Source organism: Python bivittatus, unplaced genomic scaffold (assembly GCF_059951505.1).
Source record: "Python bivittatus isolate LINGU-HERP-01145 unplaced genomic scaffold, Pbiv_v1 ctg000010_np1212, whole genome shotgun sequence".
In the NCBI taxonomy this organism is placed as follows: Eukaryota; Metazoa; Chordata; class Lepidosauria; order Squamata; family Pythonidae; genus Python; species Python bivittatus.
The window spans coordinates 890106-917519 of NW_028277029.1; the positions used below are offsets into that span (position 1 = coordinate 890106).

General features: G+C 46.6%; 1 protein-coding gene across 2 annotated transcripts in view; it reads right to left on the reverse strand.

Annotated features, from left to right (window-relative positions):
• VWF (von Willebrand factor) overlaps positions 1-26902 on the reverse strand; it is a 139974-nt gene extending 113072 nt beyond the window's left edge. For both annotated transcript variants that reach the window (XM_088145230.1, XM_088145182.1), the window contains exons 1-10: positions 26711-26902; positions 25926-25983; positions 25016-25165; positions 24242-24344; positions 23931-24139; positions 14919-15043; positions 9050-9266; positions 6915-7037; positions 5416-5527; positions 3126-3172 (exon numbers count right to left, since the gene is read on the reverse strand). In XM_088145230.1, coding sequence (XP_088001356.1) covers positions 3126-3172; positions 5416-5527; positions 6915-7037; positions 9050-9266; positions 14919-15043; positions 23931-24139; positions 24242-24344; positions 25016-25165; positions 25926-25983 — 1144 coding nt within the window. In that variant the 5' untranslated portion in view covers positions 26711-26902. The remainder of the gene's footprint in view (positions 1-3125; positions 3173-5415; positions 5528-6914; positions 7038-9049; positions 9267-14918; positions 15044-23930; positions 24140-24241; positions 24345-25015; positions 25166-25925; positions 25984-26710) is intronic.
• Between the last annotated feature and the right edge of the window lie 512 nt (positions 26903-27414).

A 27414-nucleotide genomic window follows, 5' to 3' on the forward strand; every position in this document is an offset into this window, starting at 1 on the left:
TTTGAGCAAAAATTATTTAGCAGTAGGTTAAGACAGTGAAGTGACCATTTGCCGAATGGTTAATAGTTCATTATTCCCCGAAATCCATTAAGATGAAACAATAATACGATAAAAATAACTTTGTTAAGGTTTATGGCAAAACAGAAGGGTAATAATCTGAGAAAGAGAACACATCTCCACTATGACATCTCATCTTATCGAATCATAGCTATGGATTTAAAGTCACTGTTGCTGTTCACACGGGCTTGTGATGATTAGATCTAACAAGTTTGCTTCATGAATAGCATAACCAAAAAGATGCCCCCAAAACACCCTGGTAATGCTCAGCAATTTGCTGGGTTTCTTGAACAGCTTCAGGGGACTCATCCATGAATACTGTTTCTGGAAAAAGGGGAGCCTGAAAATCTAAGACGTTGAGCGTTCCTAAGTGACGTGTGTTTCAGACCAGCGCATTGCCCCCGTAAGGATGGATGGCCAGGCAGGGCTCTCAGGAGCATTCAGCCTTTCACTGAATCTTCAGCTTTTGCTTCAAAAGCAACCATTAATTTGGCCACAAACAAATGTGCCAGACCAGATGGGGGGGGGGGAGAAAGGAGTGCCCACTTTCTCATTCAGTTGGCCGAGCTTTCTCTTCCAGCTTCTCTTCATCTGCTTGCTGACAGCACCTCTGGTTCTCTGCAGCGAAGCCCTTTTAAATACTGTAAACAAACTGGGAAAATTCTCACACATCTGCAAAACAAAATCCTCTGTGGTTTTCTTGGGTGTGTGGGGTGTGTGTGTGTGTGTATGACTTTGCTTGAGTTCACTCTGCCACAATTCCTCTGGGGCAGCAACTCCAAATTTGCTGCCAGTTGTGAAAGGAATATTGCACATCCCTGACCCTGGGCTGAACGGAAGTGAGCACAGACCTCTTGCAAGGAAGAGAAGATGTTAGTTCATCTCTACTTTGAGGTTGCTATCCAGCCAGGAAGCTATGCTGGTAGTAGTTCTAGGCTAATGTGTTAATGCCAGTCAATCACTGGGAACACATCACTCATCCAGGATTTGATTTTGGATTTAACAAAAGGTTTCCTGCCCAGACTTTATGTTTGAGAGAATGTTTGAGGAGAGGAAGGTAACACATTCCTGTTCTACCTCGTTGACGAGATGCTTCATTCCCAGCTCTGCAGTGTCAGTACTGCAGGATGGTGTAGAAATTCTGTTGAGGTTCTGGGCACAGTTGGGTAGTTGGGGATTTCTATGGCAAGTGGGACATTTTCCAGTTTGTATCTAGCTGCACGTATACAACGGAAGCAGCACCTCAGTTTGGCCCTTCTGGCCTCATGGAAGATTGAAGAATTGGACGCGACTTTTGCGTATGGATCCCCCAGTTACTCCTCCAGTCAGATCACCCCCAGCTCACCCTTCCGGGAGTCAGAAGACAAAACTCAGATTCAGCCAAATCTCTGCTTTGCTCTGGGGCAAACCATGGGAACGAGATCTATTGGTTGTTTCTCCTGCTGATTGTTTCCTGATTTCTCCTTTCTTTCCAGCATCATCAGTTTGGATAAAGAAATCTTCAATATTTGTTTGTTTGTTTAATAGATGTATATCCTGCCTTTTGTAGAGGAGCTCAAGGCAGCGTGCATAGCGCTCTCTCATCTTACTTTTCTCCACAGCAACAACCCTGCGAAGTAGGCTGGTCTGAGGAAGAGTGACTGGCCCAAAGTCAACCCGTGATTTTCTGTGGCTGAGGATGGACTAGAACCTGGGCCTCCCTGCTCCTAGCCCCACGCCTGAACCATTATGCCACATTCATTCTTAATCATACCAATGGACCAGATGCATCTCGACCAGGCTTTCAACCAAGATATAGATCCAAAATACAGATACAGTTTCCTTTCATGATTGACCCTATTGGACATTTCCGTGGCACTGGGAGAACCTTATCACAGTGGTTTCCATCCTTTTCAACATGCCACCATGATTATAAAGTATCGTTTAACACCATCTTCAGTCTATTTCATTTAACGTCTTCTTATCAGGGGGTTGTAAAGCCGCCATCAATATTTTTTTAAAAATCCAATATTACCCCAATATTTAAGGACCTGCCAGGCTTACCAATTGTTTACTGCACTCAGCTGGAAATGTGATTTTTAGTTTTTAAACTTCTAAATGTTTAGAAGTTTGTCTTCTGGCTGTCAGAAGACTATTTCGCTATGACCCTGATCAGTTCTTAAGTCCTAGAGAAGTGACTTTTTGAGGACGCCACTTGCAAGGTCCATTTCTCAGACTGTATTCGGTAAAAGACTGGCCTCTGCTTTCTTGTTTTTAAAAGAAAACATAGGAGATTTTCTGTATTTTGGCCTTTCACTTTCTTCAGTAGTTTTACTGATGTTCCTATGGTTTTTATTGCTAAGGTAACAGCCCTGCAGTGGCTGTTTCGCGTGATTGGCCAAGGAATGCCATCCATAGTCCATGGAGCCCTTGCTGGACAAGTAGCTGCTTCTTGTCTTACTGAGCCAAGCATCCCTCGAAATGAGTCTTCCTTTGCTCAGCCCCCTGCCCCCTTGAAGGAACTCTTCAAAGTCCAATCCAGGGACCTCAGGAAAAGGCCCTCTGACCTTTTTTCACAAGAGCTTCTGCACCCTCTTGCTGACCTCCACGTTCTTCCCTTCCCTGCGTGGCAGGGCCCTGCTGTGCCCCTTCAGATGCAGGTTCTCCTGCCCCTGGTTTGCCCTTCAATGTCATTTGCTCCAGCCACCCTCCTTCCCCCCAGCCCCACTCTTTCCGAAGGCTACCCCCCTTGTTTGCTGCCTTAGGCGCTCCTACTGCAACGGAAGAAGAATTCGCATTGCCGTCCCTGCTCCCTCCAGACCCTCAACCCCCAACAAAAATGGCTGAGAAATGAGCCGGGACAAGTCCTGGGCTGGGATGCGGAATAAGTGCTGGGGAAGAAAACTTAAGTGAGCCACAAAGAGGAGAATAGATAAGCCCTCCTGACTGTGAAAAGGGGGAAAAATAAAACAGGATTCTCAATACATAGCTTTAGAAAGACCAGAGAAAGTGAGACTTTTAACAAGATGTAATGGAAAGCTATAACTGAAATAAATATTCACTCACTGTGTGTTCCAGAACCAACGTACCTGGGCACGGCTCGTTGCTGCAGACCCACACGCCATGCCTGCAAATACTAGGAAATAAAACGTTTCTCTATTAGGAACAGGGATAAAATGAATCATGCTCATTATTATAAATCTTAATAGTATTTGCAGGTAGGTCTCGATTAGCGCAGTTCATGAATCCCACGGAATGGCCGCAGTATTTGAATTCATACTATTTGAAGTGATATTTCTATGCAAAATAGGGTAATTGGTTCCAGCTTGACAGAAATAGGCAATGAAAATTTTTAAATATAAATGTTAATGCGTTTTATTAATGAAGTACCGTGTAACAGTAAAGAGGATAAGCCCATATCCAAAGTCTACCTGCCACCTCCTGCATTCTGCTGCAGTTCTTCAAAACGAGCCTCTGTTTTGAGCGTTCCTTGAAGGGCCCCTTCCTTTTCTCCATTTTGCACAATTGGCAGTTAGCGTCTAAAACCCCAATGGCAACAGCGCGTGCGCTCGCCTCGCCCTAACTGAATTTTGGCTTGCATTAATCGCGGCCTGGTGTCAATTTATAAATCGCACTAAATCAAACTTTGCACTGTTCAGACTTGCACTAATCGCGACCTTCCTGGGAGCTAAGAACACGGGAGAAAGTACCACACAGGAAAACTGTGCCGGAATTTGGTCTTTATTTATTGAGGCTGGGATGCCACGCCGCTCGACGGTACCGCCAAGAGGTCCTGGTGGCCGCTGACTTTTATTCTGCAGCAGTTCTCGCAAGAGAAAGGGAGCAATTCGTCGTGGAAACCCCCGACCGGGAAAGCATCGGGTGCTTCTCCCGCTCCTCCGGCTCAGATCCAGATTTCTCCACTTTGTTTTTGTGGATGAAAAAACCTTGAGAAATCCAATCACTGATCTCCCACGAGACGTGGAGGTGAGTTTTGGCCGTGGGGTCTCAGGGTATTGCTGCAGTACTGCAATACAATAAACCTTCCGCGGGCCTTTACTTTTTGGTGCTTTGGTTTCACGGATCGAAGGGCGATTGGGCTTGGGCCCGGGCTCCCTTCCTCTAGGAGGACTGTTGACATGCTTCACCCCTCCTGATTCCTGCCAGCTGCTCTCAGTTTGGCACTGGTCCCACTGGCTGCCCCAGGGCCGGGGGGCAAGGGTGCGCTGGCTTGCACAGAGCAGTGGGTTGGGTGAAGTCCTCTCCAAAGCTGGACAGGGCCGCGAAAATGAAATTAAACATTGAAGACGTTTAATTAACAACTTCTGCCTGTTATTTTTTTGCACCGCACTGCATTACATCCATTTAATGAATTACCCTTTATTTGTCTGGATTGCCCTGACTGTAGTCATCTGCATTTCATTGCAGCGCCCATTAAACAATCAGGGAAGAAACAATCTCCTAATCAAGGAGCCATCACGGAAGAAACCCCACCCCAGCCAAGGCTCCCAGACTGGCAGGGCAAGCGACGATGCAGAGACAGCCAGTGACCTCCCCACTCCCCTGCCCGGGTGGTGCCGCCTAGCCTGCAATGAAACCCCTGCAGGAAAACGACCGGGCTCAGAGAACGCCAGGATCCCAACAGACAAGGAAGTCCTGCCCTCCCAGGCATCTCACGTCACCTGCTCGGCACCCCTTGTCCCCGAGGCCCTGGCAACCCCCCACCGTTCTCACTTCGGCCAGCCTGAAAATGCAAGCAGGCAGAGAGAGAGCCAGTCATTGCCCCGCCTTTCCCCCAGCTGGCCAGTCAGACGGTCCGGAAACTCTCACCCAGCCCGCCTCCTCTTCTCACACCTCTTGCCAGTTCCACGGTGAAAAGAAATGCCCTCACCCACAGCCCGCACCCAAGGGAAACAGGCTAAGTTGCTAGAAACAAAGGCGTCAGGCCCGAGCCACAGTGACGTCATGGGTGTCTCGGTGTCATTTGCAAAGGGCGTGAATTAGGCAATCGGCATGGTGACATCCTGGCACAGGGATGTCACTGCCATTTGTACAGGGCAGCTATGCGTGTTTCTGTTGTAGGAAGAAAAAGAGGCGAATTTCGCCCACTTTCATAGCCAGCTAGATACACGAATGGAGGGACAGTCCTCATCTCGCAGCTCTGAGGCGGCTGCGCTCTGGCTCCAAAGCGAGGTGCCGAAAATGCCGGTTGTGAAGAGCAGGCGTCAAGGGCTGTCGCTCTCCTGTCCCTGAGTGTGAGCTTCCCGGGCGCACCCTGGGGCACCGCCCTGCCCAGAGCACTGAAGCGGAAGGGCCCTGACTTGGCCCAGCCTTATGGTTTAGGGTCTTCTTCACATTTCATCCAAGGGTCCTACTTACCATGAGTTGCAGTCTTGATAAACCGAAGAGCCGGGAGGGAATTTCTTGCCAGAATTTATGCAGGAGCAGTTTGGGGCATCAACACAAACGCCACCATCTAGGAGCTTCCCGTCTGAAGACAGACAGACAGACAGACAGACAGAGGCTTCAGCCCTGCAGACTAGCCCCATTTTGCAAAGCCAGCCCAACCCTAAGTCCCGGAGGTGACTCTCATGGATGTGCCTGGGTCATTCAAGGGATGAGCGCCTTCCCACCGCCCCACCACGTTTTCGGACATAAAGCCACAGCATAAAGCATGGAAAGTAACCTTCAGATTTTTGGAGCACAAAATTCTTTGCTGACATGCAAATGATTTGCCTGCCCATATGCTGGCTCGCCTTGCGTGTACAAGGACAGGACAGGGCATTAATTCTAGCGCACACCTTCCGTTCACCCGAGGAAACGGGATGCTCGGTTAGTGCCCCATATCAACAAAGTGCCTTGGAGCCAACGCCTCCTAAAATACCGCGGGACGCACTCAGTGCCTATGGCCACCATGTGAGTTCTTCCCACCCAGCAGAGGAGTCCACGTGACACGGGTCCCCCGCACCGCTGAAAGCCGCCCCCTTGCAGTCAGTCCCGACCCCCTCTAGAAGAAGCAGAGCATCTGCCCGAAGAAAAGGGCACCAAGTCTCGCCCCGCCTGGCTCCCGCAGGGCGCGTCTTCTTTCCTTTCGCCCCTGAACAGTGAAGGCCCTCAGAAGTAATTCTGAGGCGAGGCAGGAACTTGCGCACCCCCAGTTAATGCTGGAAAGTGCATAATCCCTTTTTTCTTTTTATTAAATACAGTGGTACCTCGGGATACGAACGCCTCTACTAACGAACATTTCGGGTTACGACCAGCTTTGGCAGGAAAATTTTACCTCGGGTTATGAACTTGCCTCTACTTACGAACCGGATCCGCGGCCATTTTCCCTGCTGTCACGCAGTCGCGGCTTCCTGTGGCCGAGGTCGTGGTAGCAAGGAGATGTTTGGTGAGGCTCGTGGTGTGTTTTGCGGTGTTTTGTGAAGGTTTTTGGTGTGCATGTTAGCATGGCTCCAAAGAAAATGCAGAGCAGGCTTGGCGGGAGTCAGGCTCTGAAGAGGAAATTGCCTCGGGTTGCGACCAAATTCGGGCGGAGGGTGGAACGGATTAACCGGATTTACATTGAACCCTATGGGGAAATTTGCCTCGGGTTGCGACCAAATTCGGAGGGCGGAATGGATTAACCAGATTTACATTGAACCCTATGGGAAACTTTACCTCGACTTGAGACCAACTCGAGTTGCAACCAGAGTCACGGAACGGATTAAGTTCGTATCCCGAGGTACCACTGTAGTAGTCCTTTGAGAGAACACACGTGCAGGGGACAAATAGATACTTCTAGACATTCAAAAGGGACAGGGCTTCCTTCTCCCCGTGCAATGGGAGACGCCGTGGGCCAAAGACCCCCGCCGTAAACAAAGCCGTCCATCGATTACCGGGGCAGCTGCAGCCGTCCACACACTGCTCTGGGCAGACCTCGTTGATATCCAGGCTCTGGCAGCTCTTGGCACAAGGGGACGTGCACTCTCGGTACTCCAGGCCAGCCGGGCATCTCGGCTCTGGAAAGGCGGCAGAAGTGAGGGGAAATGAGCCTCGCGGGGACCAACCAAGCGCCTCTTGAGTCAGAGGACAGAGGGGGACCTGTCCAACCTGGACCCTCTCTACGGTCTTCAGCTTTTCAGACCGACGCCTCCCCAGATAGGAAATTCAGTACTGTGTATAAACTGGCAAGAAGTGCATCTGGGCTTTGGCAACTGTCCCAGCTGCGAAGCTCCCAAGCGAATTCTCAGTCCGAAGTTGCAAGCAGCTCTGACGGCATCTGGCTCGATCCGGGGCAATGCAACCCCGTCTGTCTGTCTGTCTGTCTGTCTGTCTGTCTGTCTTTCTTTCTTTCTTTCTTTCTTTCTTTCTTTCTTTCTTTCTTTCTTTCTTTCTTTTTCTTTCTTTCTATCTTTCTATCTTTCTATCTTTCTATCTTTCTCTTTCTTTCTTTCTTTCTTTCTATCTTTCTCTTTCTTTCTTTCTATCTTTCTATCTTTCTATCTTTCTATCTTTCTATCTTTCTTTCTATCTTTCTATCTTTCTTTCTTTCTCTTTCTTTCTTTCTTTCTATCTTTCTTTCTTTCTTTCTTTCTATCTTTCTTTCTTTCTATCTTTCTCTTTCTTTCTTTCTTTCTTTCTTTCTTTCTTTCTTTCTTTCTTTCTTTCTTTCTTTCTTTCTTTCTATCTTTCTATCGGGCTAGGCTTGGATGCCCCTCCGATCATGTTGGACTCTGAGCAGCACAGAGGCCTTCAGAACAGGGAAAAGCTTCAAGACTAAATGCAGCGATGGAGCCGGCCTAACCCACACCGAGCCAGCAGCCGGTTGGCAAGGCAGCGGCCCCCGTTTTGCTGTACTAACCTCACCTCTCCAAGACGTTGGTCCCCCCTCGCCAGCTTCCAAGATTCAGGGGAGCAGCTTTGCAGTTGTCTCACTGAGATTATTAGTATCCCCCCAAAATGGGAAAATATAGCTTTAGGTGGCTTTTCAGCCAAAAGTGCCCTTCTCTTCCCCCCTGCCCAACCCGCCAACCCCAATGCTCTTCACACGTATGAGTGCGCTCAGTAACATGTACACATGGGAAACACTGTATGATAGACATTGTTTCCCCACTCGAGCAAAACTGATACACACTTCTAATTGCAAGTAACTGCTGCATTTCCACTTCTGGATGCCTTCTCCGCCCTGCGTCGTGATGCTAAATGACTGTGTTGCAATCTTCATTAAGTTCCTTTGAAAGTCAGTAGGACTGACTTCTGAATAAACATGCTTTGGATCATGCTACAGAATAACTTTGGTTCTATTCTTAACATAGAGGCAGTTGGAATTATCCACAGCATAACGTAGCTAATCTAAAAGCCGCCCCCAGCCTGAACGGTCTCCTGGACACAGGTGTGGCTCACAGCTCCACGATCCTTTCCCTTGAAGCATCTTCTCAGCGTCACCCAGCCACCCATCGCTGAAGGGATAGAAAGCCTGTTCTCTTTGCCTAGCGAGGATTAGAGGACTCCAGAAGACACTTTAAGCCACTCATGGACAAATGCTCCAAGATCTACCCTTCTCCAGCTTTTGTACTATGGTTCTCAGCTTTTAAACACACCTCTCTGGCTATCTTTCTTTCTTGCTCTTTGTTGGGTACATTGTGATACAGAATACATGTAATTTTTTACATGGATTGTTTACTTTCAAGTCCAGGTGGGCAAGGGCAGGCGTGTGGACCTGGCATGCAAGGAAAATAATCTTCCCTGGCCAGAAGTTGCCTGTGCTGCGGAACTTGTGCCCTGAGCCCCCACAGAAGGCACCTGGTCCCAAGCCCGTCGGAGGACAAGACACAGTTTGAAGACTGAGGACTGTAAAGAGCGCGTGGCTGTTCTCTGACCGAGCAGGACTTGGAAAGCTGTAGAATTAGAGTTCTGCAACATTGCATGAGTGGCTTGCGCCCCTTCCCCATAGGAGCATACGGAGAACTTGCAACTTTGAACCCAGCACTTAGACCCCCGTCCCCTAGGAGCACTAATCCTGAAAACTTACTGCAGGCGCTGCTGGCGGGCCAACCTTCCAGGATCACGCCTTGCTGAGCGCAACTCCTAGCATACTCCAGAAAAACTGGGCAGTGGCAGTTTCTGTCCTGGGCACACCGGCACATGTCTTCTTCACAGAGGCCAATGAACTTTTCGGGGTCCACCAGGTGATGACATTTAGAAAACACCGATGAAGTTTTTAGCAGCTGGCAATTTCCTATGGAGTCCTGCAGATAGAGAAGACCAGCATCTCATGAAACGGGGGGCGAGGGGAGAGGGTCTACTGCTTCCGAGGCCGAGGATTGTTAGGCTTCTGATCTGCACGCTGTCTTTCCTGAAGACTTCTACCTACGGTGGAGGCAAGACCAGGTGATCCTCTTGAAGTATTTCAAAAAACAAAACAAAACAAAACAAAAATTGGCAAAAACTGTTACTGCTGAGGCGTAACTTGCCTCCACATATAGAGACCACCATTATCTCACAAATATACGGAGAGAAATGACATCCTGGCTCTGGGAAAGAGCATTTCTGATCCGCCCTTGTGGTCTTGTGCTGTTATGGCGGACACTGTTTTCTGCCTTTCTGTTGTTTTCCGCTGCTTTTAAGCCTTATTTTTGCTCTTTGCCACTCAAATGCAGGAAGGAAAAATTAACTAACTAACTAACTAACTAACTAACTAACTAACTATACCATCCTAGAAAGTTATGCTTTGTCTCCAGCGGCAGCGAGGAAGCAAACTCACACAGCTCTCTATCCATCCTGAAATAAGAACCTTAGACAGAAACAAAGAAACATATGTCCTGTGGAATAAAATAACAAAGAATGAAACACTGGTATACAATGCATCTCTGATCCAAAAATTACAATGTGCTACATTTTGGAAAGACTTCAGTTCTGACCATCTCCAAACAGCCCCAGATTTTCCAGGTGAGAAGTTGAGGTTCTGAGGACTAAATTAGAGAGGATGTTGTGAAAAGACTTTGAAGAGTTTCTAGCTGCAAGCTTGAACGGGAACCCCTCTGGTTTCATTCGTGTATTCATTTGCGTATTTGTGTATTCAAAAGAATGCTTGTTTTTATGTCGTGTCTGTTTCTGAAGTTTAATCTTCTAAACCGCAGGCTCTGCTGAAGTACAGCAGCAATAGGGAGTTACTACGGCTTGGGAGATCGACGCTGTTGGCTTTGAAAGCAATATGCAGTATGGGGTGGTGACTTTTGGCCGTGAGTGTTGAACGCTCTCCAAGGATGAAGCCAAAAGACGGGGTTTGCTTTTGTTTGTTTTTAAAGAAATGCATAGCTCAAGGCTGTATGTTCATGTCAAGAAAACCAGGGCGCAAAGGTTGTTGTGTGAAATGGTGGAAATCTAGTGAGCCACCGGAAGGCTAATCTAAGGAGCAACGATTTCCTTAGCCAACGACAGAGCTCAGAAAGGCATTTCAACAACTGAGGCAAGACCATATTCCGAAGTAATCCAGGCCTGCAGCCATAGATCCGAGTTGTGTCTTTGGTGAAGACACTGCCCACCCCACAAAACGTTTTGTGGCTGAATTCCCACCATCATTTTGGGAATCCTAATAGTAGGGGGCACTTAGGAGACTGGCTTACGGAGCAAGAAGGACTCCACTTAACTCTGTCCCTCCAGTCCAGGTTTTAAGTCCAAACCCATGACTGCCACAGAATACTCATTTCATTAAATTACAATGGACCTTAACTAACATTTAGCATAGTCCAAAATTAACGAACACATTAGCCTAGCTGAATTGGTCATCTGCCTGCTTGGCAATTACTCTTTGGCTCGTTCAGGTCTCCTCTCAGAACATTTCTGGCTTACAAGGAGAGACAAGGCGTCCACTGAGGCTCTTCTCAAAGACGCCTTCTGGACCGGGGCCCCAGAGGATGAAAGCACAAGAGAAATTCCTCCGCCTGAACCACGGCTATTGTGCCCCGATCCCACCAGCTGACTGGGGCACACTGACACAAGCAGAGGTAGAGACAGCTTTGCATCGCCAAGGCCGAAGCGAGCAAACAAAGAAAACTGTTTTCTTCATGGAAAACGAAATTCTTCAACAGCCACCAGCATTGCTAGAGCGCTATTAATAGAACAATGTTCTGCTTTGACAGCAAATATATTTTGGACAATGCCGTAAAGTCTTCTTCATCTGCATAAGTCAGAAGCTTCTCTTCTTCGGCGTTTTCCTGCTGTGATGCCTTTAGGGATCCATAGATTGGGCTGCCTTTGAAGAAAGGCAAGTTTTAGGCTGAGGGTCTCCTGCTGTTTGGCTAAATGGGGTGGGCCTCTCACCTACAGTACTCAGCAGAGTGGAAACCAGACAGATTTCCTGACACAACCCTCGCTTGAGCGCAAACAGGACAAGCAAACTACAGTGATCCATTGTCAGCCTCCCAAGCAGAACAGACAGGAAACACAACCAGATGAGCTCCTTCTCCTCGATTGATAGGCTACGCCAACCCAATCTTGCAAGACTGAAAGTACGGTTCTCCCACCGTCTCTTTTTATCGCCTCAAAGTTAGGACGGGTCCTTTCTATGTTTCTTTCTCTGCCCATTACTCAGATGGGTGCCCCTCCCCCTTTTGTCTGATTGTTCCCTGGCAGCATCTCCCCCCCCCCGCCCCGTCTTCCAAGATTTCTTCTGCGTGAGCTTTAAGTGTAAAAAACAGTAGATGCACAGCACAGCCTGTTCACAGGGAAGGCATTTCGCAGGCTGCTAACTCGGTTCTCACACATCTTTAATGGACAGTCTGTTCTGCACCCATGATTAATGAATGCTCAGTGTGCTGGGTATAAAAGTTTTACCAACCCGCCTCTTGGCAAGGGCATGCCATGGCGGAACATTGCATGCATACCCAGTGTCCGTCTCAGGAAGCACTGGGTGTTTACTCCTGTGAGTATTTACCTTTAATAAAGCTTGTGATGATCTCATGAGCTTTCAACTCTTCTTTCTTGGAAATCTCTCGTGGTTATTGGCCCCTGGAGGGCATTTACAGTTGTATTTACATGTGGGGAAACACCCCCGAAACTACAGACTAGTCAATCTGACCTCAGAAGATTGTAGAGCAAGTCAAAAAGTAATTGAATCAATGCAGCACTTATCAGACATCATCGTGAATTGGTTAAGAACAAATCTTAACTGACTAATCTTATCTAATTTTTTTTTTTTTAATTGGGGAACTCCTAAATAGACTATAAATGTGGGTTGTAAATGTAATATATCTTTGCTCCATTAAACATTTGGCAAAGCACCTCATGACGTGCTGATTAGCAAACTAGCCAATTGTGGAGTGGGTGGCACGATAATTAAGGGGATCCACTATTTTTTATTCCCCTCCTGCAGTATCGATTTTCTTCCCCCGAACACACGGAGCCTCTTTCAACTACAATGGCCGGAAAGCTGTTGATGAGACCCAAAGGGGCAGAAAGTCTTCAACTCTCTCGCTTCTGACTGTTGCTCTCATCCGCTGAGCTTGCTTCTCTCTTTGTCTGCTTCCTTGGACTGCTGCTTCTGCCAATTTCTGTTGTAAAGTCTACTTTTCATCGGATAAATCTTGTCCCCTCTCATCATCACTTCTCCAATCCTTTCGGGGGGGGTTCCCCTTCAAGGACTGCTATGAGCTTGTATTTGCTATACAAATAGGCGTCAGGCTGCATTCGTTATAACTACGTGTCAGGTTCCTTTCTGACCGAAAGACAAAGCAGGCTGCAGGCACTGCAGTCCCTACAGTTTTCCTTTTGCTTCTTAGCCCCCAACCCGCCTTCTCAAGAGTCGCTCTCTCTCATTCCAGAGTGGAATAAAATGAACAAGGAAGGAAGGAAGGAAGGAGGATTCTGGTGGAAATTTGGGGGGGGGGGGATCTGTGGAATAAGGGCAGTTTAAAATGGAACCAGTCGGGTGGGTGCTGGGCTCTCCTTCATGGGATGAATTCAAGCAGAGACTAAATATCCACCTTTGAGCAAAAACTGGGTGATGTAAAGGAAGCATCAGCAGAAACTCTGGAGCATAAAGGAATGTACAGACCCAGCTGCTAGAGAAAAATTCAGCAGCAATGAAAGCCATTCTAATATACGTATTATGATGCCACCCTGCAAAGGGGGGGGGAAATTCCTTTTTTCATTGCAAAATCACCGTTAACTTGTGGGGAGAGTATTTGCCCTTATTCTTTTACAAGTATTACAGGTGTATTTTCCAACTGAACTTAACAGGAATCCTCTCATTCTCTTTAAAAAATGCTTTGTCCGTTGCGTCTGTCACCTGGATTTGTAAGGCTTTATTGAGTTGACCTGAGTCAGGGCAGAGGACGGGGTCGCGTCACCCCCTAAGCCCCCTCCTCCCCCCGCCTGCTGGAGGACACCGTGCCCTCGCTGGGGCCGCAGGAGAGCCCCACTGCTCTCCCGCCCGGTCCTTCATGGCCCCGAGGTGCGCATCTCCCTCGCGGGCGCATGCTAGAGAGCGCTTGGCTCCTTCTGCGCTCGCATCCCGCAGCGGCTGACTGCCCTCCTGAACGCCCGACTGGGCCCCGGAGAACTAGGGGAGGAGTGGGGTGGGGAGCAAAGCATTTCTTCTTGAAGAAATTAGGTTGAAAGCAAGGAGAGGCTCTGCTTGTCCAAGACAGAGCGCATCCGAAGAGTTGGAAGCTGAATGGGGCTCGTCCTGAGCACAAGGAACTGAAAGAGCGCGCTACTTACTACGTTATAAAAAAGATTTCTAAGTTCAGAATGTTAAACTTGGTGTACCGTTTGAATGAACTATGAAACCTATAAGCAGTTATTCTTACTAATTCTTATGCACTCACACGGTCACAATTCTAAATTCATGAATCAGACAAACTCTGAAACTAAATATACTAAATTATAAGATTTTAAGACAAGTTACGTTCCTAAAGTAACAAAACAACTTTAGATTATCATGGTTTGAAAATATTAATTTTTTTCCAAATAAGTATGGGAATCCCACAGGATAGCCAAAACGGCCTCATTTTCTGACTTATTCATGAGCCTGAAAGCCCCAAGGAAGTTCAGGCTAACAATAAGCAAAGGTTTTCTTGCAGAAAGTACAAGATTATGCCCTTCCTTCCTTTGTCTGGAGATTTATTTCCGAAGTAAATAAATACACTCTCATTTGGCATGTTCTGGACTTTCCACACTATTCTCATGTCTCATTAACAAAGGGCGGTTCACTGGCTCCCATTCTGAGCCACAGCCCAGTTTAAATTTTGTGAAATTTAGATGGCTTTTAGGGGAGGTTAAAGGCCTTTTTAGTTCATTGGTGGGATCATGTAAGGCTCGGTTATCCCACCTTACTCTCCTTAACCTTGAGAGTCCCTAGGTTAGTTCCTGTTCTAATTCAATCATGGAGGGATGCAATATCATGGCACATTGCTTTAAGTAAATACAGTATGGCTGTTGTGTTTAATGGTTGTAAGTACTGGTTTTACTGGTCGGGTTGCTAAGATGTGACCTAATTTTATTGGATGAAATTCTGTAGTTACAGCATCTGTCTGATTTGCACCATGCCTCGGTGTGCACAGTGTACTAAGGCACACTAGAATTCTTGTCTTCTCACCCAATGATTGTCACCGTTTGGAGACTGGGTGTTTTCTGATGATTTGGTTCTGACCAATCGTGGAAACAGCCTCACGGTATGTAGGAAGTTCCAAGCAAGGTGGTGGTTTGCGAAGTCAGTGGTGCCAAACCTGGTAAAGTTAAAGCTTTCAAATACTGTAGTTGGGGAACCTCTTTGGTGTGGCTTCAGGACCACTGTTATTATTATTTGCTACACACTGAATCTTGCAATCTCCTATTAACCGGCTGGGGGATCTCCCACCACCCTGTTGTCATTCCAAATCTCACAAGGCTGCACAAACCTTCTCTGCAGCCGCTGCCGAAATGTTGCAAGTGTAGCTCGGGGGCGTCACTCGCTGGCATTTCTTTTGCTGGTTACTCAGGGCCCAGGAGTTAGCAAAGCTGTAGCTGTTCTCTTCCAATATCCCTGAAATGGAAAGAAGAAAGGCCAGTGGTATATCAATCTGATAATCTGATTATCCGGATTCCCTTGTCAAAGCCCCAGACTTTAAGTAGGAAAGGATTCAGTTACAGAGAGATCTGCGTTGCCACCTGCTACCAAAAGCCTATCACGGTCTTTGCAAGTGGTTTCCCATAATGGATCAAACCTCAGAAATCATCCCGCGCTCTTGCATTTCTAGGAAGCAGTTCTAATTAGGTACGAGATTCAGGAATTAATTTATGATTTGGCAGCGGGCGCCCTTCAGTTTCTGACTGGGTCGGGCTCCAGGGAAAATTTCCTGGGCTGACTGATTTGCGGGAGCGCAGCCCTCACCCCACCAGAGGCCAAAGATGCGCATGCAAGGGGCGAAGTCTTTGGAGTGAGGCACCATATAAATTTACATCACCCCCCGCCCACCCAGTCCTCCTAGAATGGCATGCAGCGAAATCACAGAATTAATAAATGAACAGCAACAGACGGACAAGATCTGGCGTACACGTGCAAGCAGAACAAAAGGCCCAGATCCTGAGATTAATTATACTGCACTGTAGCAGCTTCAGGCAGCGGGGATAGGCGCGCTCTTCCGCGTTGCTCTGTGTCACAGGACGCGACAGGCACAAGCCCCGGCGGTTTTGAAGAGGTGCTGGATGTTAAGGCTGCGCCTCGATTCTCCACCGATTCCAAACCCAGACTGGAGTTCCAAAGTGGTGGAATTCCGGTTCATTCTGAACTCAGTGGAAGGCGGGGGGGGGGGGGGGGCTCGGTTTCCCCCGGCCTCTGAAGAGCTCTGCCGCGAATAGGCCGTTTGAACCAGCTGAGTTCAGGGGCTGAACAGCCTGCCCTCCCATCAGGGGCATCCTTTGTCTCCCATCCCAGCATCCTGGAAGGGACCTGTTAGAGAACCTCTGCTTAACCCTTCGCTCCCCTCAAGGGGTCCCACTCCTAATGCATCGAAGGGGAAGAGACCGACTGCGTCTCTCTGATCTGCCTAACGGGTGTCCGGATGGCATTTTCTCTTGGGAAAGCTAATCTCTGCTCTTACTCCCTGCCCTCAATGCCAGCGCACTCAGAAAGGGACATCGTGTCCCTGGCCTCCCCCTTTCCCTTTGCACAAATCTTTCAGTGCTCTGACCTCTTGGCAAATATCTTTCTGTTCTGGGAGGGGGGGAGAGCGTAAATTTTCATAGAAAGAAAGAAAGAAAGAAAGAAAGAAAGAAAGAAAGAAAGAAAGAAAGAAAGAAAGAAAGAAAGAGAGAGAGAAAGAGAGAGAGAGAGAGAGACAGAGAGAGAGAGAGACAGAGAGAGAGAGAGAGAGACAGAGAGAGAAAGAAAGAAAGAAAGAAAGAAAGAAAGAAAGAAAGAAAGAAAGAAAGAAAGAAAGAAAGAAAGAAAGAAAGAAAGAAAAAGAAAGAAAGAAGGTCCTCCTGCCCCAAACCATTTTCCAGGATGCAGAGAAAGTTTTAGCTGAGCTCTTCTGATACAAACAGGTGGGGGTCTTCTCAAAGCCCAGCATCCAGCTGCAGAGCAGGATGGCCCTTCCTCATACAGGCACGGTAGAGATTTTCTGACCACCCCTTTCCCCCCTTTCTAGCACCTTCTCCAGAAGGACCAAGAAGAGGGTTTGGGCTTTAGGCCTGGAAAATGGAGGCCGTTGCCCACAAGAGGCTCCTCTTGTCTGTGTGAACTCTACTAACCCACCTGCTCCCCGGGGGTCTCCTAGCCCTGCCTGGAGAGGCCAGAATTAAACCTGGGCACTTCTGTGGGCAAGAGAGGAGCCCTGTCCCTGAGCTACAGTCCTGCCCCTCATCCTGCAGGGACGAAGAGCCAAATCTGAACAGGGCGGGAAGAAATAGGCAAATTTGGTCAGATTGCAATCACATCTTTCTTGTTTTCATGCATTAACGTTTGCATCTGTTGAATGTACCCTACATAAAAAGTTTGTAGAACTGCACCTTGCTTTCCTGGAAGTAAAAATTCTAGGTCTGGCACTAACACAACCCGAACTGTGCCAGATCTCTCATATCAAGTACTTCTGTGACTCAGCAGCCCGATTGAAAAGGTTACCCAGACCGACTGACCTCTCCTTGAGAAACTGATATTTCTTTTTCTTAAAAACGTGGGATTCATACTGTTGTGGTTGTTAGCAAAGTTTACTGAGATAAAGTTTACTTGTGTGCAAACTGTATTACTGCATAGAGCTAACGGCGGTAGCTTGTGAGTACCCCCAGTCACCCCTGGCTCAAACCAGTACATTATTTTGCTACACATCCCGCTTGTGTTTTGAATCCTGCCATGTTTGTAGTGATACAGCAAACAGGACACAAACAATATTTTTCTACCAGTGACTAAAATCTATTAAGGGTCGAAATCCAAGAAAATCAGTGTCTGATGTTAACAATGGACCGGAGGAAGGAAAACAAGCAGAAGCTGAATCCTGAGGAGTCAGTCATACTGGCCACAGATTGCAAGGTATTCAAAAATCAGAAGGAGTCTCATTTATCCCTTTTCTGACTATCAAATCTTATTCAAAGCTGCGGCCTTTGAATTAAATTTGTAGCCAGAAAAGGTGGTAGACAGTTCCTGGTTTTTTGCCTCCATAGACTAACACGGCTCTCCTCCTACGAGGTATTTGACATGGCCCACTTCCCTTCCTCAGAAGCTCTGAAGGTCCTGTTCGGCTTCTGAGGCACAACCTTAGATGGTCGGCTTGTGAGGTCTGGAGCCCAGGCTGCTCCCCCAGAAATGCCAGAGCTGCTGTTCTCTGCCCCCGGTGCTTAAGAGGACCCATCCGAGCATGGCGCCCGATGCCTCAGCCACAAGAGTAACCCGGGCTAGACGGGGGTGCCTTGCCCTCAGCTGGAGGTCTGGTCCAAAGCGCCACGTCTGCTGCTTAAATCAGCATGTCCTGCCTGACGTTTTCCTCAGCCAAAGTCATAGTGCTGCTCTTGGATGTTTCACGCTTTAAGACATTTAAGATCTCCAGCAGAGGCTCTTCTCTTCCTCCCTCTGCCATCCAAGCTGCCCTTCTCAAGAACTGCTCTTGGGCTGTCTGCCCAGGAAGACCAGATGAGCTGCTTCTGCCAGCAGCCAAGACTTCACCTCTGGGCACTTTTGGTGTTTGGTCTGTTGAGATGTATTGGAATTGCTGGGCGCCCCCCCCCCTCCTTTTAATGCAGTGCTTCTTAATCTTACCAACTTTAAAATCTGTGTACTTCAACTTCAAAGGAATAAAATTCACAAGGGCAGAAGAAAACAACAACACACTACCCTTCCTGGATATCCACATCAGCAGAGGAAACGACAGCAAATTAGAAGCACAAGTCTGTCGAAAAACAACTCACGCTAACCAAGTGCTCCATTACCAAAGTAACAACCCCACCTCCCACAAGAGGAGCTGTGGAAGAACATTATTCAGATGAACACAAACGCACTGCAGCAACCCAGAACAGCAGAAAAAGGAAACAGACCACCTATACAACATCTTCCAACAAAATGGATATCCACGTAATTTTATCAAAAAGTGCCTGACCGCTCAACCTACTACAACACAACCAACACAAGCTATGAAAAGGATCACACCACCATACCTCAGAAATGTCTCAGAAACAACCAAAAGACTATTACAATCATACGACATCTCCATAGCACACAAACCAATGAAAGCCCTCCAAAACATCTTAAGCCAATCAAAAGACCCAGTTGCCCAAGAAGAAAAAACAGGAGTCATCTACAACATACAGTATAAGGACTATAACAGCCATTATGTAGGACAGACAGGCAGAAGGCTGGCAGAGCGCATCCATGGACACCAACTGGCAGTCAGAAGACACGATGAAAACTCCTTAATCTCACAACACATAGACAGACTCAACCATAGTTTCAACTGGGAAACTGTCAGCATCCTAGGCCAAGCTAAATCCAAAAACGCAAGGGAATTCCTGGAAGCCTGGCGTTCAGACAAGGCAGCCATCAACAGGCACATAGAGACAAACCATGCTATTCAAAAGAGACAATAAAAAGGAAACAAAAAGATCAGAACACCTCCTTGCCAGCAATCAACACCCGGATAAGCAGGGATTAACACCAGACAAACAATCAAGCAGTAAACAACAGCCTAATCAAGGAACTACCAAGGAGGAAACCACACCCCACCAACACTGGCAGGGCAAGCTACTGTATATAAGCAGGGAGCAAACCCCACTCCCTTCTCGCACTGAAGATGTTACCTAGTTGGGTAATGAAACATCTGCAAGAACACCACCAAGCTCAGAGAGCACCAAGGACTCCACAGTTCAACCCTGAACTAAATTTATTCTCTTCCATTGGTGACTTCAACTTCCAGGATTGTCTAACCAGCCTCCTTGGCAACTTTAAGATGTGCGGACTTGCTGAGTTGCTGAGGTTGAGAAACACGGTTTTAACGAGCTAATTCAAGTTTACTAAGAACTGTTTCTCTTCACTTGTATTACTGCTCGCAACTGCCAGTGCCAGTTTGAAGGAAAAAAATGGAGGGCAATGCAATAAGTAACTCAAATGTATGTGGCTTCCTTCAGCTATGCAATGGCATTTAGGCTCAGCTTATCCCTCTGCTTTAAGCCACACACAACCCTCCCAGCAAAGTCACTTTTTTGCATGAGAAAATGTGAATTTCTCAGCAACCGTGTGCTGCCTTACTCCCAGAGGAGGCCCCATCCAGGAAGAAGGAGAGAAGGACCACCTGCCTCCTTGCTCTGCACAGCCATGCACAGATCTCCCAGCCCCAGGCATGGGGTGTAGGGGTGAAGGTGCTAGACTGGGTCTAGCACGACCAGGTTCAAGTCCACCTTCAGCCACAGAAGCTCATGAGAGATCTTTGAACATCTGAAAGGGGTTGTTTTTGGGGGGGAAATAGAAGGAGGGAGCTCCTGAATGAAAAGCAGGATGTAACCCTGATCAGTCAACATTGCCATCCATTTCTATTCCACTTGCTTCCAAACTGTTTGGAAAGTAAAGCTTTAACTCACCAGGAAACTGCATAACAGCCCTTGGGTACCCTGCATGACAGTCCTACCTCATCCCCCGAGCATGGGAACACTGTTTGAAGGAGAGATGGAACTGAAGAGTTGATAAGAGCATCAGACTCTGTCCAAAGGCATTGGCAAGACAGAAACTTCAAACATTTGCAACCTCAGAAACACAATCTATTTCTTAAAAGAAGAGCTCAATTGAAGGGGAAAAAAAAGTGGACTGTGAACTTAGTTCCTACCTTCTATTTTTAGAGAAGGAATCCTTTTCTTAAAATAATTGCTCAATGAGAAAAAAAGAGAGATTGTGAACTTAGCTCCTACCTTCTGTTTTTGGGGAGACACATTACTATCTGATCACAGATATGGAAAAATCCTGAATTTCTGAATTATCTTTTTTTTAAATGAAGCTGCAAACATGTTTTACAGAAGGTATTTCTTCGCTTGAGAAAACACTGGAAATTTCCTTCCTTAAAAAAAGAAAAAAAACCTGAGCCTGTCTACTGCTGCTCATTCGCTGACTTTCCTTCCCAGATGAAAAGCCGGAAAAGCGACCCGGTCCTCAAGCGGGAAGCGTATGGCTTCACCCTCTTCTGGGGCCTGGGGGCAGATAAGGATTTTCTAGAGCACGTTGTCGGCATTCACACAAAACAGCCGCCACCCCCCTGACTATTCACAAAATGTTTCTCATCGAGGGCAGCATCCATTTACCGGAAGACCAAAGTGTGAGGTTACTTTTGCAACTCCTTCCATTTGCTGGAACTTTGGCACCCTCCCAGACAAAACCCTGATCTGCTGCTCTCCAGCGTTATGTGCTAAAGATGCCCCAAGGGCCTAGCTATTTGGGGTCCGGAAGCATCCTCAGAAACAAAGCTAATTCAGGTGCCTTGGTTGCCACCATGCACAGGTCCCTCTTTTTTAAGTCAAAGGAATCAAGAATAAAATGGAGTCAGATGGGACAGATCTTCTAAAGGGCACTGGCGAAGGTGTTCCTGGCCCCAAGGGAGACTCAACAAGGACTCAATGCTTTCTTTAAAAGCTGGGTCTCCGGACTACAGGACTCATGGGAGGGAGGGAGGGTGTATTCGAATGATTCCCCTCTTGCAAAGACCGCTGGGGATGGCCTCTTCCCTTTGCACCTTGGACCCCTGAAGCAAATGGCAAGAACCAAATGAGGGGAAGGGTCTGGACCCACTACCCCTGGATCTGTTTCTCACCTACTGGTAATTCCCTGTGCTTAAGAGTCAAGATCTCTCTCTCTCTCTCTCTTTCTTTCTTTCTTGCTTCTCTTCGACATGTAGCTTAGGTGGAAGTGAGGCTTTTCTATCCTCGTGTATTTCTATTAAAGCCGGCTTTTATTTCAAATAAAGCATGTTTGCTAGCTTTCCCTGATAGCTGGGCTGGTCCATACTTTGCATCCAAGGCAATGGTATCATGAAAGTGTCTTATATGGGAATTTCACTACTTAATTACTCAGTATGTTTTCTGCCCTGCGCTCACGCTCAGGAGGCTAGGCTGTCACAAGGGCTCCTGCTGAATTCAGATCTCCAACAGATGCCCACAGCTGGACTGATATTTACAAGTGTAAATGCGGGCCAGGATGCTGGATAGAGCCTTCTTGGATTGCCATCAGCATCTGGAGAAAGTAGCCAGCTTGCTTGCTGGTGGCTTGATAGGAGCAAAATATACATTGCTTCTCAACGACCCTGCAGTTCTGCACAGAGCCCAAAATACGTTGTCCTTTCTTGCTTTCTTTTCTTCTGAGCCATTTAGAAAATTTCCCAATCATGGAGATTCTTAACCTGAGTCAACATTCCCTGTTTTTTTTTTTTTTAATTAAAAAGAGATGTTTTTCAGGTATAGTGAATCATCAGAGCTGGAACACTGTCAAAAACAACGAAAAGAGACCTTTCACATTTGGCTGTTAATTTAATGGCCCTTTCCAAAAGGTTTCAAATTGCATAACATTTTATTCTAGTAAGCTTTTTCTGTACAGCTGCCCAGGGTCTTAATCAGATATGCTAAATTCTTAAACTTTGTACAGCCATAACTGAAGTAGAGGTGATGAAGTTTTTACAGGCACATTTTGCAGCGGGCCCACGCCCAACTCATGTCATTGCTGTAGCAAGGACAAAACCTTCCATGTTGCTAAAGGCTACTCATACCCTGTCGCTTGCCCTCAAGCCGCTGTTTGCAGTAAACACTATTTTCAGGCTCTGCATTTAAAGCTTTTGTGGGAAAAACAGGGCGGTGAACAGGCAGCCCCTGCTCTGGATCCAAGCCCTGTGCAGTTTCTCCAAGAAGAAGGTGGCCGGAACAATGTCCGCTTTGAGGAACATGGGCTTAAAGCTCAGCTCGAGAGTCTGAGCGCCCAGGAACAGAGGAGAACAGATGAGGAAGGAGCTGATCTGGAGACATCTTTACAGCCACCCAGAGATCAGGAGGAGCCAGGCTAAGAAATAAATCCTGTTAAAGCAATGTTAACCCTTTTTATCCCTTAGAGTAAACAGCTGTCCTTTATCTTGGTTTCAGTAAATCAGTCACTGTATGGGAAGGAAGGAGGGCGTGGCGTGATCCCAAATCTGGTACGCGCTAGGATTTTTATTATCAGGGCTTAGATAAATGGGGGGAGAGATGTTGATTATCAGCTTTTCAGAAGAGGGAGAATTGGGGGAGGTATGAAGCACCAGCTAGAAAGAAAGTTCAGATTGCCCCTAATAGAATGGGTGGAGAGAGAAATGTAAAACTCAGGATCTAGCCTCTAAATCAGTGTTTCTCAACCTTGGCCACTTTAAGAGGTGTGGACTTCAACTCCCAGAATTCCCCAGCCAGCATGGCTGGCTGGGGAATTCTGGGAGTTGAAGTCCACACCTCTTAAAGTGGCCAAGGTTGAGAAACACGCTCTAAATAAAGACTGAACAGGGTAGTTATAGGATGGGAACGTACAGCTTGGCAGCAGTGCATGTAAAAACAATTTGGGGATTTCAGGTAATCACAAGCTAAACATGTGTTTTTAGACTATGTTAAGACAACCATGGTTTGCAAGGCAGGACAAATGAACATTCTCTTTGCTAAATCAGTTTGAACTGGCATGTCAAGTTATTGAGCGTTCAGAAGGATTTAGACCAACCGGAAAGTTTGAGAGGTCTGCAGTGCAGGCACCCAGGGATATGGGAACAAAACTGGGTAAGGAAACCTTTAGCTCAGAGGATACAAGGGTGAGAAATGCTATGATATCGCTGTTCCAAAATCTGAAGGGCCGTCTTTGATACTCTGGGAGTCTACATGAGATCTAAGGGGCTTAAGACAGAGGAGGCGGCTTAGGAAAAAATCCTTAATGGTAAGAACAACTGAATCCTGAAATAAACCATTTTCCCTGGACAACCTGTTCATTCATGGCCTTTCCCTCTTTCCTTTCCATGTCAATAATCCTGAAAAATATGGGAAAGCTGCCGTCCGGAATAACACAGGCCGACCTATCCAAGAAGCCCAAAAGTCAACCTGAACCTCTTCAAAAATCCTCAGGAGACTGTCCTGAGAACCAGAGATTGGTCTCTGGAGAGCTGCGCCAAAGCTTGGAGGCCACGTAAAGCAGTGTCCAAAGCCACAGAAGCTGGACCTCTCAGACACAAGCTTTACCTCAGGTTGGTGAACCCACCTGGTTGCCACACTCTCCCCTTCGGTATTCCCACCTCACGGGGAGGCTGGTCACACTGATGCCTTGCAAAGAGCTGCACTCCAGACACAGTGAAGAGCTGCACGAGTGCGGAGTATTTTCCTTGGCTAGGTTAATTTGCAGCTTTCAGGTGAACGCTGCTGGAAGGAAGGCAACACCAAAGTATGCTGTACCATACAATGTCAATGCTCACCTTCCTGGGTCATGAAGTCATCTTCGGCAAATCTGTTCAAATTCCCACAGAGTCCACAAGTCCTGTTATAGTGCTTCTCTGCAAGGCTTAGAAGGATGTTCCCGCTGATGTCCATCTTCACCACAAAGCCATGCTCTTCACTGGACAGCTTGGAATAGCCTGCTTCCCTTTCCAGAAAGACTCCATATGAGGCATACGGAATTAAAATCCTGTTACAAGAGGAAGAACCCGTTTCCTTAGTGTTAGGTGCAGAAAATAATGCACTTCTTTTGATTCTGGAATCTCGCTATTGAGGTGACCAAAACATTTACCTCTTTTCACCTTGAGTCACAGTGCCATCTAAGAATAAATGGATATCAAAATATTCTCCAAGGTACAGAGAAAGGCTGATTCTTTTCCCATTGCGATAGTCCCCTGAAACGAAACAAGTGATTCATGGCGTTTCTCCTAACAATGATTTGCTTGTTCTTTTTAGCAATTCTGGGTAAATTATGAGAAACAATTGTTCTTATTTTGTTAAACATGCATTTAGTATACCAGCTCTTCGGTCTGCTGATTTCTAAAAGTCATGTAAAACCTTCAAGGCCAGGGGTGTCCACAGAGAATGGTAAAAAAAAAAAGTAAAGATGACCACCTTGAGCATCCAATTCACCAATTTTTTACGTGCACAGGCAAAACACACAAAAAATGGAAAATGCAAACCACGTAAGTCTGCAGGAAACTTCAGATGAAAAGAAGTTCTCTACCATCTTTAATTGAAGTGCAAAATGGCTTTTCTTGGAATGGAAAAGAATCATAGGAAAGACTGCAAAGATCACCTAGCCTTGTGACTTGATGGCACAAGAAATCTAACTGCTACATCATCCCTGATAGGCAGACATCAAAAATCCATTTGAAACCTCTAGTGAAGGAGAATCCACTAGGGCAACATGATATTCTGTGGAACAGCTCCCAACTCTAGGAAGTTCCCTGACATTTAACTGAAATGCTCATTCTTCTAATTTGCCAAGAACTGGAGAACTTCAGACCACGTTCTGGCTCCAAGGGGCATTCAACAGCATGTTCAAAATGCAGTTAAAACTCACCAAGTAATAGGAAAGATCTTTTTTCACAGTCTCCAGCCAGCAGGTAACTGCAATCGCCAGCAAAATCATACAGCAGCTCGTCAAAGGTTTTAATGTGATCGTCTCCGAAGAGGCTACAGCGTGCAAATGGTGGAGAGACTTCTCTTTCCCCTGCAACACCATGATTAGCTAATTTAGGAGGCCCAAAGCACAGGATGTCCTATGCAGTTCTACCGTTTTCAAATGAGAGACAAATGTCAGCAACGGTCAGCATGCAAAGGGACAAACTAGAAACTGAAATGGCCCCAACCCAGTCAATAACATTTTTTAAAAGGCCTACCCTAGCCCCAACCCCTGCATGAAATGAAGTCAAAAAAGAGCTGGGCAGGGTTTGCACTGAATGTGAGGAACACGAGCTGCAGCAAAAGAGGAGGAGGGACAGAAAGCAAGGGAGTCCTTGGGGTTCCTCTCTGCCTCTTTTTCTTTTAGCAAAGCCCACAGACCTGGGATACGACAAAGTAGGAAATGCAGCAGTGTTCCTTTCCTCTTATAGCACTACTGATCCAGTAGAAAATGAGAGTTTTTGTTAATATACACTAAGCCACCATGTGGTTTGCTAGGATTCCCTTAGGAAACTCAATAAGTTTTGGATTCCAACTACTTGCAATCCTTTGTCCAGGTATCAGACCAGGTCACTGCATGGAACAAAACAGGTATAGCATGAGACATCTGGGGTGGGGGGGGGAGGCTGGTAAAGTGTTAATACATATTAATGACTTGACAGCCACCATCGGGTAATGAAGTGAGATATTTTGTAGCGTAACTATGCTCTGAGCAAAAAGCTTGTACTAATTTCACAAGTTGTTTGAACAAGAATGTCATGATGATAGTATGACTGAGTGGGCAAAGGATGGACCACACGTCTTCTTACCCAGTGCCGGTACAGGCAGAGCTAAGAGCAGCAGCAGGAAGAATCTGGACCCAGTCATCTATGAAATAATTGTTTAAAAAGAGTAATTAGGAGAAAAATCCATACTGTGCAGCACCATTCTGTTATCTCTGGATTAAACTGGGTTTGCTCCAAGGAAGGATGGCAGAATGTTAGCCTAGCTAAATCTTATCGGTTGTTGGTTTTTTCTTTTGTTGGCATTCATATCTAGTCAGGTCAGTTCCCAATATTAAACATTTTGGGAACCTGTGTAGAAATACTGCAGTCACTCCAACACTGTCTAAATACAGTAGTCAAAACGACCTAGAAATTAGGACAGCGCCCCATGGGGAGCATTGTCTTTTGAATCACAAGTCAGAACAAGTTCTAAAGTACTTTGAGTTCAATGCAACCTTACAAAGATCCCCTTGGATAACCCAGGCGGAGGCTGTCTAGCGAACTTCACTGCTAACCAGGAGTCCAACACCCAACGCAAGACCAGCCACCTTGTAAGCTCTTGGGATTCCTTCAGGTCCTATCCAAAGTTCAGGAGTGATCATCGCATCCAACACATTGTTAGTCAAGAAGCTGTGACACAGCTTTTGCCCAATTCTCATTCCAGGAACAGTTGTTTGCATCCAACACAATCAGAACAATAATGTTAAACCCAATCATCTCCCCTCCTTACATTTATAAATGGACCCTGGAGTTACTTTTCGGCCTGCTGGCCAACGCTCAGCCGCACTGAGCATGAGCCATGTTGCCTCTTTTAAGAACAGCATAGATACCTTTTCATGTGCCAGACTCCGCTGCCCATCAACAATGAGCCTCTCCAGTGGTGGGAGCTCGCCAGCTGCAGGAGGCTACATGGGACTGGCCTTGCCGACTATTTATCCCAATTGTACAAGACAGGCAGGAACTCTTGTTCGTTCGAGGGAAAGATAAAGGCAGGCTGTTGCTTCCGCCCAGTCCTTAACACAATGCTGTGATCAGGAAAATCAGCTGCTTTAATGGTGCCCAAGGAACAATGAAAGGAAGTTGTATTAAATACTTTTGCAGGACAGATCAACCTTTGAAATAAAATTCTGCTTCGGTATTGCAAGTGAGATTGGAAAGTCAGTTAAAAGAAGGGGAACTAAAGAATGAGATCTCCTGGAGCAAAAAGAGGTCGATAAATCCAATCTTTACCAGTTTTTCCAGGCATGTGTCTAGCTCACTCTGCCCAAAATACAGATGAATCAGAAAAATACATGGATTAGGAGAAAAGCACAATGAAATGCATCTAATTTGTATGAATTCCTTTTCAAATTCTTAGATGAATGAGGAAATGGGATCCAAATAAATATTATGGAGTCAGACAAATGAGTAACTAAGCAAATACTAATTTTTTCACCTATCCCTATCAATAAAACTGTACTTTCCACATAGCAGAGTAGACAGGCCCTATTTTTGCAGGACTGACATTTTTCCCAGAGAATAAAAACTGAACGAA